The 12,379-nt window shown below is 39.4% G+C and overlaps 1 protein-coding gene across 4 annotated transcripts in view; it reads right to left on the bottom strand.

The window, feature by feature from the left end:
• LOC109433210 (pleckstrin homology domain-containing family G member 5) overlaps positions 1-12,379 on the bottom strand; it is a 446,136-nt gene that overhangs the window by 422,616 nt on the left and 11,141 nt on the right. For all 4 annotated transcript variants that reach the window (XM_062860800.1, XM_062860795.1, XM_062860798.1 and 1 more), the window contains exon 2: positions 4,674-6,087. In XM_062860800.1, the coding sequence (XP_062716784.1) occupies positions 4,674-5,993 (1,320 nt within the window). In that variant the 5' untranslated portion in view covers positions 5,994-6,087. The remainder of the gene's footprint in view (positions 1-4,673; positions 6,088-12,379) is intronic.

Genomic DNA, 12,379 nt, shown 5'->3' with positions numbered 1-12,379 from the left:
TGAGTTGCTATGGGAACAGCAAACTTTCCCTTCGATTTTCTTCGTTCATGGAGGTTGTTGGATACGGTGTTTGGTAAAGTTAGGCTTGATTTTTAGAAGTTTGTTGAGGGTCTGCCCTGAATTAATCTGATTTTGTTTTACCAAAGTTTTTTTTTATCTGTATTAACGAGATTTTTAGCCCTATGCTAGTTCATCACGGGATCCACGCTTTACTTCCCTTCCGAAGGAAGAACTCACATTTTGCGAGTTTTGTCGGGAGTGGGATTCGATCCCAGGTCCTCGGCGTGATTTACCAAAGTTTTTTGTTATTTATTTCAAAGTTTATTTCACTAAACAATCTAATCGGAATTGCAAAATTTAAACATAAATTTATCTCCAAATATAGTTGAATTACTTCACACATTTACAAAAAAAAAACAAAACAAAATGCTGACAAAAAATGTTACGAAATGTTTGAAATTTTCATATCACCATTCTAACCTTTTTTCATCCAAATTCCGTTAGAAAAATTCTCAAACATGTTCCCAAAAAAGGGCCCATATAGCCGAGGCGGTAAACGCACGGGTATTCAGCATGACCATTCTGAGGGTGACGGGTTCGATTCCCGGTCGGTCCAGGATCTTCTCGTAAACAAAATTTCCTTGACTTCCTTGGGCATAGAGTATCTTCGTGCCTGCCACACGATATATGTACGCATGCAAAATGGTCATTGGCAGAGGAAGCTCTCAGTTAATAAGTGTGGAAGTGCTCATAGAGCACTAAGCTGAGAAGCAGGCTTTGTCCCAGTGAGGACGTTACGCCAAGAAGAGAGAGAGAGATGTTCCCAAAAATAACTTAAAAGAGACCCCATGGATTTATTTAACAATTGCTACAGCAATTCTATTAAATCTTTATTTATTTTTTCTTCTAGGAATGTAAATATTGTTAGATACGAGTTGAAAAATCCAATGAAAGCTTTTCTTGGAATTCCACTCAGAACTTATTCATGTTTTAGGATAAATCATAAAGCATTTCTTCAGGAATTTCAGGAAGTTCTGTATAATAATAGTCTAATAATCTGTCTAATAGTCTAATAATAGTCTAATAATAATAATAATCTGTATAATAATAGCCCAAGTTAACATATTCCGGAAGAAGATGAGTACTTTACTTTGAAGTTTTCAAGTATCTTTGAATGTCTCCAATTGTACTTACCCTATCAAATGCCTTGGAATTATGTATTTTATTTCGAATAAAATAGTTATTAGTTCATCGAATTTGATTAAAAATACAGTCGACTCTCCACATGTCGATGTTCTACATATCGATATCTCTTTCTATCTCGATGGTTTGGTCGGTCCCTTCAATCTGCATACATTTTACCTTTCTACATGTCGATATCTCCTTATCTCGATATCTCTCTGTCTCGATGCGATCTCGTTCGTTTTTCTTCTAAATTTTCTCTCCATATGTCGATATGCCCATTTTAACAGGTTGCTAGATCTCGTTTCTTAGGTGCAAAACATTCTGGGAAGGCGAAGTGACATCTGTTTGTTGATGGTTTTTCCTAGTTACGGACGATTTTTCAATCTAGTGTGCATTACAAATTGATTCTTGAATTCGATCTCTCCCTATCTCGATGGTCCCTTCAATATCGAGATGTAGAGAGCCAACTGTATTTTAGAAACCGTTTTATTTCTTCTATAGTTTTTTCGTCGTTTTTTTGGAAAAATTAAATTTGTCCCGGAATCCTGTGAAATCCCGGGATTTGGAAAATAAAATCCCTGAATCCCGGGATTTTTTTCAGTCCTGGAAACAAGACCCTCCATCCGAGAATAGAACAATAGATGTTTTACTCGGATTTACCGAAAGGTCATATAGCACACCATCCCTCAACTACCTGAAGGGCGCTTTCCGTCAGCTCGGAAAGGGTTCTGATACAAATACCAACTAACAATGTTAATTTTTCGTATGAAATATATTACGAAAAATTTTGTACAAAATATATTACGAAAAATTGTCATTTTTCAAAAATCTCGCCGGGGCGACCTCTAAACGTCATTTCTGAAAGTTTCCGCCGAAACAAAACTTTTGAACCAAAAGAGATAACGATCGTCTCAGCGCACGAATCAACGTGTTTTCAAATGCTCTACAAGTGATTCTTGTGCGACTTTGATGAGAAATTGAAACTGAAACAGTTAAAGCCAGAAAACCTGTTTTTCTTGAATTACCCTAAGCTAATTCAGAAATATATCTCTAGATCGGTCAATTTTAAAGCTACAAAAAAACTGTCTTCAGCAAACTTGCTCAAAATTGATAGATTTCCAACTTTTCCGAAAAATGTATATTGTTATTCTTGCAAATAAAAAAGTTTGGTTTCCAATTCATGTGAAAATATGGACCACCCTAATTTTGATGTACATTGGAAAGAGGGCCTTATTGTTAGCACCATCTTTGTAGAAGACCATGTTTGTCTAAAAAATCATTTGAAGGCGCTGCATGCATCTTTCCTCGTAAATCTGGTTCGTGGACCATTGTGCAATGCTTACTCACGATTCCGAATGAGTTTATTCGCACCCGCCTGCTTCGTGAGTAAGAAGCAAAACGAAAACAAAAACATTCATGAGTTTTTATTTTAGTGGAACTAGTGAAGGTTCGGAAAGTGCATTTTAATGTGGTTATAATAGCAAATCCAGTGATTATCCCTCATAAACTAATGCTTTATGCTTCATAGTTCCTGAAAAGCAGCACTGCCAGTATTAAAAATGCGTTTTTCATCAAAATGCGAAAAAAACACTCAGCGAAGCTTCGTGAATCGCATGCGAGTGCTTGTCAGCTTACTCACGAATAAAGAAGTGCGAGTATTCTCAGCCCCTGTTGTTCACGAGTAGGTTTGTTTTGGTTTGTATCTGCTCATTTGCAATCTTCATCATTTTCCATCTCTGGACATTTACTTTAGATTTAGAATACACCTTAAATAATGTCTTTTCAAGAATCGGGCTGACTCCACGTACGGTACGATATTTGCAAAGATTGTTATTTAAAGTACACTTTATCCAACAGAAAGAAACGTCTCAGATCATTTTGACTCCGGTTGACGGTACATCTTCCGTATCATATGGTTTTAAAAGAAAGTAATAAACTAATAAATAATAAACTATGGCAATACTCCAATGTAAATAAATCTGAGAACGCCCATGTTTAATTTAACAAGAGGTTAAACACTGCAATTGGATTTTTAAATTTGAAAACAATTTTTTATTTTTTTTACGAATGCCACTGTGCTTTTTTTTTGGGAATTTTGGAGTTTGTTTTACACTTAAAATTCATTACAAAGACATTTTTTGGTATTGCCTTTTGATAGCTACGCAACTGCTTGACGGCTCCACCCAGTACAAAACCCAATAAGATTTGATTCTTCAAATCGCTCTCATACAAACTTGAAAATTGATTTTTAAATAGGTTCCCGGTCACCAAAATTTATGAAAATTTGAGTTTCGGTCCAGTTACGCGTACGCATTCCGAATATGGAATTATCTCAACACCTCTAAAGAAGCCAGGGGCTGTTACATGTAACATGTGCCACGCTGTGGCTCTTTTATGTTACAGTAGGGGGATTAGGGGCATAATGGACACCATAAGCAAATGAGTATGTTAGGCCCGTATAACAGACAATAACTTAACATATTATCAGTTGGCTTACAACTTTAACTTGTTTCCTACGTATTTCAATAATTTGCAGCAGATAGAATGTCATTATTGTGAAGAAATAGTGAATTGTAAACCGTGTGTTTTTTGAGGCTGTCAGGAAAGGTACGGGGCGAAATGGACACCCATCGGGGCATAATGGACACCCCTGCTTATTTTATGCTGTATCTTTGATAATATCGACCAGTTAAGTAATTTGCCTACGGAGATCAATACCACAGATATAATACTCCATCTTAGATGAGTTTACATATAATCAAAGTTAATTAAATAAATTTTAGGCTAAAATAATCGGATTGTTTTTTTTTCAAACTCTCTAAAACGCCTAACAGTATGCAACGCACTTACATCCATTCATAATTGCCAGTGTTCATTTCGCCCCGAATTGACTACAACATTAAAATTGCTATTTTGAATAAGTTCTGATCAAAAATATTATACTTCATCCATTGCTAAATCTGCGTATACATGTAGTTAAGCTAACAATTCACTTGTTTTATGGTGGACACACTCAAACACTCGTTATACCTTATTTGCTGCTGCTTCGAAATTATAAGAAATCCACCATATGAAAAACATACTTCAATTTCAATGATATTTTGGTTATTTTAAAGGAATATAAATGGTACTTTTGAAAAATAGAACAATGACTTGTTCTTTTACACTTATGCATTAAGAGTTTTACATAAAAGTCAACGGTTTTGGCAAAAACAGGGGTGTCCATTTCGCCCCGGGTGTCCATTATGCCCCTATTCCCCCTACATTGATATCGTTTTTTGTTCAGCTTATGTTTCGGCAGCCAAACTTTTTTTTGTAATTTCGACTATCCAATGCTTTGAAATTGATAATTCGAATCATTCGCGATAACATTCCATTCTTATCGATGAAAATACCTTTCTACTTTGATTACCCTTCCCGTCTGGAGCTGCTAAGCTTGAAGTTATTTTATTGCTGGCCTCCCACTCCCCCAATAAATGTGCACTCACCTGTTCAAACGGCCGGTTCATTTCAACAGTGTTGTCGTTGCAAGATTTTGAACGCTTCATGCTCTCGCTGCGGCTCACATACCCTACACTTGAACTATCTGGCGAGCTCTTCTGCTTCTCAATAACCCTTTCACTTTCACCCCCATCCACCATGCCACTATCACACACATCGAGTGCCCCTTCCGCCGAAACGGAGTGCACAAGAACTTCGGAAGGCTTCTTCGTCACATTCAACTGATCCAAACTATCCAAATTGAGGGCGTCCACATCGCGTTCGACATTCGCACTCCAGCGAAACGATTTGCGGTTTATTTTGCTCAGGAATTTCAACTTCTCGTCGTCGATACTGTTGCGGTAGAGGTTTTTGTCCAAGTCTAGATTGTTTTCAAAATCGAAGCTGTGTCGAACCAGCGTCTTCCGCCGCAGGTCGTGATCCGTTTTTTGGCGCCGTTTGATTACCGAAACATTGGACGCTTCATTGATGGGTAATGAGGAAGCTATTGACGCAGGTCTTCTCGCGGATAAATCACTTTGACTTGCACTTAATCTTCGCTCCAGATGGGTCTCATATTGATTGAACTGGTCGTAATCAACAAAACTAAGGTCATGGTAGCTGACCATGTAGTCTTCTTGGCGCAGATTTTGAAGGGACGTGTTCCACTTGGATGGCATTTTTGGTTTACTTTCGGATCGGAAACTGATCTTCCGACGGAAGGAAGCAATAATACTGTTTGAACGTTCAAGCTTTGGAACTTCTACTTTCACAGGGACTGATCTTCGATCCGGTACAGGAGGGGGCTCGTCACTATGTTCAGCGTGCTCCAAAATAGCATCCTCGTGTAGTTTCACCAGATTGGATTCATTTTGACTACGTCTGTAGTTCTTCTTTAGTTGGATAGAGGATAAACTGAGACTTCGAGTGAACTGAAACGGTTTAGAGGGTTCTTCTCCAGTATTAGATGACAAACTTTCACGACTCGCACTTAGTTTGTTGTAGATTTTAGACAGTTTACGCGTAAGACTAAAACTGTTTGCCCTTTCCATCTTTTGTGGTAGGTCAACCACTGGTTCATCTTGCTGTTTACATTCGGTTGGTTTCACGTCAGTCGAGCGACCCGTGTCCACCTTAGCAGAAACATTCTTGAATTTACTTCCCTGTTTTCCACTACGATGACTCGCTTTGCCCCTTGGCGGCGTCGTCGTCGTCGTCGTCGTCATCATTCCACTTTGGTCCGGCGCTTGGGCAACCTGCTCTGAACAGTTTCCCTTCGCCGGTTTTGAGTTCGCCTTCCGTTGGTTTTTACTTTTGGTACGATTCATGTTTTTTAATTAGTTACACACTGTTTTCCAATGCCTTGGCACCATAAGAATCCACTTGCACTAAATAAAATTTCCCGTAGGTACACCGACGCAGCTGTTGAACATCGAGAGTAATTTAGCTGAAAAGTTTTCTTATCATCAAAGTGCCATATGCGTTCGCTGGAGCCAAAGAGAGGAGCGAGGTAACAACCCGGTGAGGAAACAACCAAAGCATGTCACTTGCGTTGGTTGATCAACACTCCAAGTGGCTAGCCAGCGAGTAAGCGGTATCGCACACATTTTCTTGCGGTTTTTTTGCTGACCACTGACTGCTGCCCGCCGTCACTACGACCACAGGGCTGTTGTGAATGTAGCTCATTGGTGTAGTCCACTAGCGGTGGCCCGTGGCTCATGCTGGGCTTGGTAGCTGACCCATTCTACCTGGCGCGCATGATGATGGTACAAACCGGGCTGCCACCATTCCATTCACTTGCTTGCTTGTGGATTTTGTTGATTTTATTTTCGTTTTTTGTTATTCTTTCACGCCGTGTGACTGTCTGTTTGTCCGGAGAAGAGAGATATCGCGAGGCGCGCTTACCGAATGCCGAGAGATAAAATATTCGAGGGTTGGGTAGGAATGGTTCATGAAAATAATAAATGTTTCAATCAAATTGAGACGTTATCAATGTGATTGAGCTTATCCTGCTTAACGAATGAATCGGGTAGACGCGACCTTTTCAAACTCAAATGAAATGTTTCTCACGTATTAGATTCCATCCGAAAATGCTGCCCGGAAATATTCCTTTATGCAATAATCCTCACCTAACTTTCAAGAAGGGCGTATGAAAAACAAAACTAATTTTCCACTTTTAAAATTTAGGGATAGATTAGTTGGATGTCAAACAAGTTAAATTTTCCGAAAACCTTACCCTTACATTTTTGAAATTATTTTTATGTAGGAAGCTGACTCCAAGGCTAAAAATTCCCCAAAAAGCCTAGGATGGTCAAATGGTCAAATGGTTCTAACTTCTAACTCTTAGTATTTTAATTTTTCATCGATTTTTAAAACAAGCAGAAAATTGAACTATCAATTGTATCTTTGATACCAAAAAAAAAAAAATTCTAGACACAATTTTCAATGAGAAAAAGTCTTATTCACTAAGAAAAAAATATAAAACAAGACCTTGGGGTAATTTTCGACCCCGAACTTTGGACAACTCGTCCAATCATTAAGTGGCTTGTCCGATTTTGTATCTTTTTGGCTCACATGAAAGAAGTACATGCCTAGTTTTCAAAACCCCCGGAAAAATCTGAATTTGACCACTGTGACCACCGATAATCTGCTGCAACTGAGAAAAGCCCCTTTAGTGGCTCTTACTTTGGCAAGCTAAAACTGTGCAACAAAACCAGTATGTAATCAGAACCATTCTAGAATCGTTGGGAAGTTATTCATGTGAACTTCGATTCTATACATTAATCTATATGTAAATAAAAAAATAATTTGAAGACCCTTTGAGGCAACAAAACTCATGAAAGGGGGAACTAATCTGGTTGACTCTTGCATGATTCGATTCGTATTCAAGGTACCGTAATCCGGGGGCAAATTGATCACTTTAAAACAACTTTTGCGGGTTACATTAGTGACAATTCAAATAATGCCAAAAGATTTTCTGTAAAATCCGTACCCAGTGGATCTCCATCAAACCATGTGACAGAATTTTGTTCAACAAGTTTAAACTTTTAGTTAAATTAATTCAAAAAAAAAAATGAGGATGCCACTTTGCGGCGAAACTGATCAGTATACAATTAAGCATCGGTTGAAAAGATTATAATCCTTAACCACTTAATTTTACTCTTCTTAACCCGAATAACGCGTCAAAACTATTACAACTAGTGAATTTGCCACTTAAAATGCAAAATTAAATTTTGAAATTCTCTCCTTAACGTCTAAAGGTAGGCAATTTCCTTTGAAATAAATGATTTTTGTTACAAAGAACTTTTTTTAACTTATTCATATTCAGAATAGCTTCATAACTTTCCAACCAAGGCTCCACAAAAATGGTAATACAAAAAAATTACGGGAAGTCATAGTGGCAATCGATTGTTTAGAAGCAATGATTCCAGCTAAATGAGAAATTCATTACAAATTCCTAAAAAAAATAAGGCAAAACTGACTTTTTTCTAAAGCTTAGCTTAGCTTAGCTTTAGCTTAGACTGACTGCACATATCAATGGTTGCTACTCCGTGATTGACCCGAACCAATGATAGTTGCACAATGAATCAACTGAATAATTGACTGGGAGTGGTCAACATTCTCACTGTGCACGCTTCAGAGGCTCTCTTTAACGGTACAATAACGGCGCCGGCCACGTCCTTGCAGTCAGGTTGGAAGAAGGAAGGAATGTTAATAGCAACCTTTGTTATGTGAAAGTTGGCGTTTACCGCACGTCTCCACCAAAGGCTGCAGGAAGGAGTGATTGTTAGTAGGGAAGGTATCGTTGGGTCAGGATTCACTTTGATAAGTAATATGACCTTTTGAAGTTGAAGCATGCCGTGCAGACTGCAGTGATGTTGTTCGCTTCACGCGGAAAGCAAACAACCAACCACCCTCGTCAGGTGGTCGCTCAATATTTGCTACAAAAGAAGCAAAAAATAAGCAGACGGAAGTGCTATTGTTCGCATCACGCGGAAAGCAAACAATCGACCACCCACGTCAGGTGGTCGTATAATATCTACAATTAAAGACGCGACAACATATACAAACTTAAGCGCTATTGCTCACTCCGCGCGGAAAGCAAACAATCAGCCACCCCTGTTAGGTGGACACTCAAGATTTATAACAAAAGACGTGACAAAACATGCCATCTGATGCGCTATTGCTCGCTTCACGCGGAAAGCAAACAATCAACCACCCACGTAAGGTGATTGCTCAATATTTACTGACACGTGAAGGGGCTTTTAGATAGTGGGTACAGGAGCAAGTTACATATGCAGGACCCTCTTTGGTAAGTGATGCGATCCACGTAACTTCTATTATACTCATAACACATGTTTCATTTTGGCCAAAATCACCACACGTGTCGACACCGAAGGTGACAAATCAATCAAAGTGTTTTTGTAAATGCAGAAATAACAATGACAAAATGTGAGACAGAAAGCGAATCGCGAATGATTGCCGTCACTAAACGTGACGAACCTTCCAATAATTGCCCAGTAAATACAAAAATTTGCGGTTTATTAAATAAATCAAATATTGTTATTTGTATTATGGAACGAACTCACCAATTAGTAGCTTTTATCACTGCATGGCATCTTATGACCAAAACACGCAATCCTATAGGAATGCCGCTTTGGCGCACTAAAACATTCACACGATAAAAATCCATTTAGGATGGTTCCTACGACGGCGACGGAGTATCACCACCAGGAAATAAATTTCTACGCACTGAAAACATTCAGACGACGAACCGCGAACTTTCCTCAACCGACGCACACGACGCTTCGGAAACTTCTGCTGGTCCCTACGACGGCGACGGAGCATCACCACCAGGAGTTTCATTTTGGCACACTGAGATATTCACACAACGAAACGCGAACTTTCCTCGACCGACGCTCACGACTCTTCGGAAACTTCTCCAAAACTGACTTTTTTCTAAACAAATAAAAGTCTGAACTCATCTTTAGACATCTATGAACTAGATGAGGTAAGAAGTTTGAGATCATTGCGACGCTTAGAAGTTCCTGGTATGCAATGACAATGTAGTACCCAAATGATCAATTTCACCCCGCTGATCAATTTGACCCCGGTTTACGGTAGCTGTGGTAGTAGAATAAGTGACGCAAATCAACTAAAACAGTTAGAAAATTGAAGAAGCACTGATTTTTCATGAACTGGGAAGAAAATCAACACGATCAAAATGAAACCAATCAAGAGTGCGATGCAACAATGACCTCAACAGTTGTCAAACCACCATATCTTGGCAAGACAAAGTTTGCCGGGACAGCTAGCACACTAAAACCTCAATTTATGCACATGGCGGGGGGTGCATAAATTAAAAATGTGGGAAATTTGTGCATAAATTAAGTTTGGGCGTTAATGAGGGAATCTAGTTCGCGAGTACTGGTCTTGCTCCTGGGCATTTGATGTGGGGCTATGGGGGTTTCCAGAAAGTTCCCAGAGAGCCCAGAAAAGGGGGTTCCAAGGGGCTTTAGGGGCATTTTAGGGGGTTGTTTCAGGGGATTTGGGATGACTTTTAAGGGCGTTGTGTCAGGTTTTTATGGCGTTTTCATGGGATTACGGGAAATTCAGGGGCATTTCAATTAAACTTAGGGGGTTTTATGGACGTTTCAAGGTGCTTTAAGGGCAATTCAGGGGATCTCAGGAGCCTTTAAAAGGCGTAACAAGGGGTTTGAGGGGCGTTTCACGACATTTCAGAGTAATTTCAGAGGAGTTCAGGTGGTTTCAGGAGCTTTTTAAGGGTGCTCCTAGGGATTTTAGGGGCGTATGATAGTACATATTTCAGGGGCATTTTGAGGTATTTCAGGTCATGGTCGTATCAGAGGGTATCAAGAACATCAAATAACATGTCAGGAACGTTTCAAAGCATTTTGGGATGGGGTCTCTGAAAATCCTCTGCAACTTCCTGAAACGCCTCAAAGGTCCCCCTAAAACCCTCTCGGACCCCATGAAACGCACCTGAGACGCTCAGAAACTACATAAAACCCTCTGAAATCCCGCCGCTCTGAAACATCCTGAAATGCTTTCAAAATCCCCCCCCCCCTTCCTGAAATGCCTCCAAAATCCCCCTTGAAACCCCTCGGACCCCATGTAACGCACCTGGAAAAATCCTCTGAAACTTTTTGCAATGCTTTCGAAAACTCTCTCAGGCCCCAAAAAAAACCCTGAGATCACCTGGTACTCCGCGGAAACCCCTTGGGGCCCCCTGAAACTCCCCTGTGACTTCCATTCGCTTATTCCCATAAACACCCCCTGGCCGCCGTTGCAATCGTTACCGTCAATAATAAATATTCTTATGCACAATATTGTCCCGTGTAGCTGCCGGCTTAGAATAGCACTACGGACCATCTGTTCCGGGGGAAAAGTCCACCAAACAGGTAATCCCAATCCAAGGTGTCAGGCGACCCAAGCTGAGGGATGAATGGATGAGGGGGTTTAAAATATGCTCGATCTTTAACGGAGCCCGTAGCGTGGTAGATCACCTTTTTGGGTTGCGTTGCGGAGAAAGATCTACCATACCGAACTCTAGTCCTAACTGTTTCCAACTAGTGGAACAGCATAACTTAGTAATCAAAGGAAAACACTTTGATCCTTATTACATTTCACACCTTGTTGAAAGTGATAGGTCCCGGTTTTAGGTGTGGCCGAGATAGATCTTGAAACAAGGACAAATGGATTAGTATTCCTAATCTTTTATTCGGTGTTCACTAGTTTGAAACAGTAAGGACTAGAGTTCCGATGCATGGTCAATATCGATATCATATCTTGACTTTATCGTTAGGGGATCGAATTTTGACTAAAAAAGGAGCGTGTTCAAAGCGGAACCTATCAATCAGAATCCTCCCTTGCGATTAAGTTGAAAATGACTACTGTAACAAAACCAAAAACTTTATAACTTTTCAATGGCGATAAAGTAATACGACATGTACTATACAAAGGAAACGGGATATACCACAATAAATCAAATTTTGGTTGCAGTGGTTTGTATTCCGAACAGAGAGAAAAAAAAATGCACAATATTGGTTCTAAGTGACTTTTCCTCTTTTTATGCAGGGCATAAATTTTTATGCAGGGCATAAAAAAAGGTGCATAAAAATAACATGCAGTTTCCATTTCGGCGCCTAATTTCACCTTCTAAAGTAAAAAATTTCACATTTGTTCGCAGCCTAGCGAATACTATCTAATCTTTCATTTCGTTACCTACTTTAAAAATTCTACTCCCTTGCCTTTGAGTAGACAATGACCGATAAAGCCATAAAAGTTTCAAATATATAATCTCATACAGTCCATAAACTAGATAAAAATAATAAAATTTCTTCCAGATCCAACTGATTATTTCTATAGATTCAGTAGGAGCTCCACCAAGAATTCTTCCAGCCCTTCTACCAGAAATTCCTCAAGGAGTTCAAAAAAGAATCTCTCGATGAGCACCAACTATTATTCCTCTAGGAGTTCCCGCAGGAGCTCCAGCATAAATTCTTTTAAGAGTATCATCGTAAGTTCCTCTATTTAACAGTTCCATAAGGAATTCCTCTAGAGATGTACCATTGGGAACATCTCTAGGAGTTCCACAAAGAATTCTTTCTTTAGTCCCACCAGGAATTTCTCTAGGAATTTTACCAGAAAATTCATCTTGAATTTCTCAAGGAATTCCACCAGTAATGAGAAA

The sequence above is a fragment of the Aedes albopictus genome, chromosome 3 (assembly GCF_035046485.1).
Source record: "Aedes albopictus strain Foshan chromosome 3, AalbF5, whole genome shotgun sequence".
NCBI classification, from domain to species: domain Eukaryota; kingdom Metazoa; phylum Arthropoda; class Insecta; order Diptera; family Culicidae; genus Aedes; species Aedes albopictus.
The sequence above is the reverse complement of the archived record's forward strand: the minus strand, read 5'-3'. Positions and strand labels throughout refer to the sequence as shown.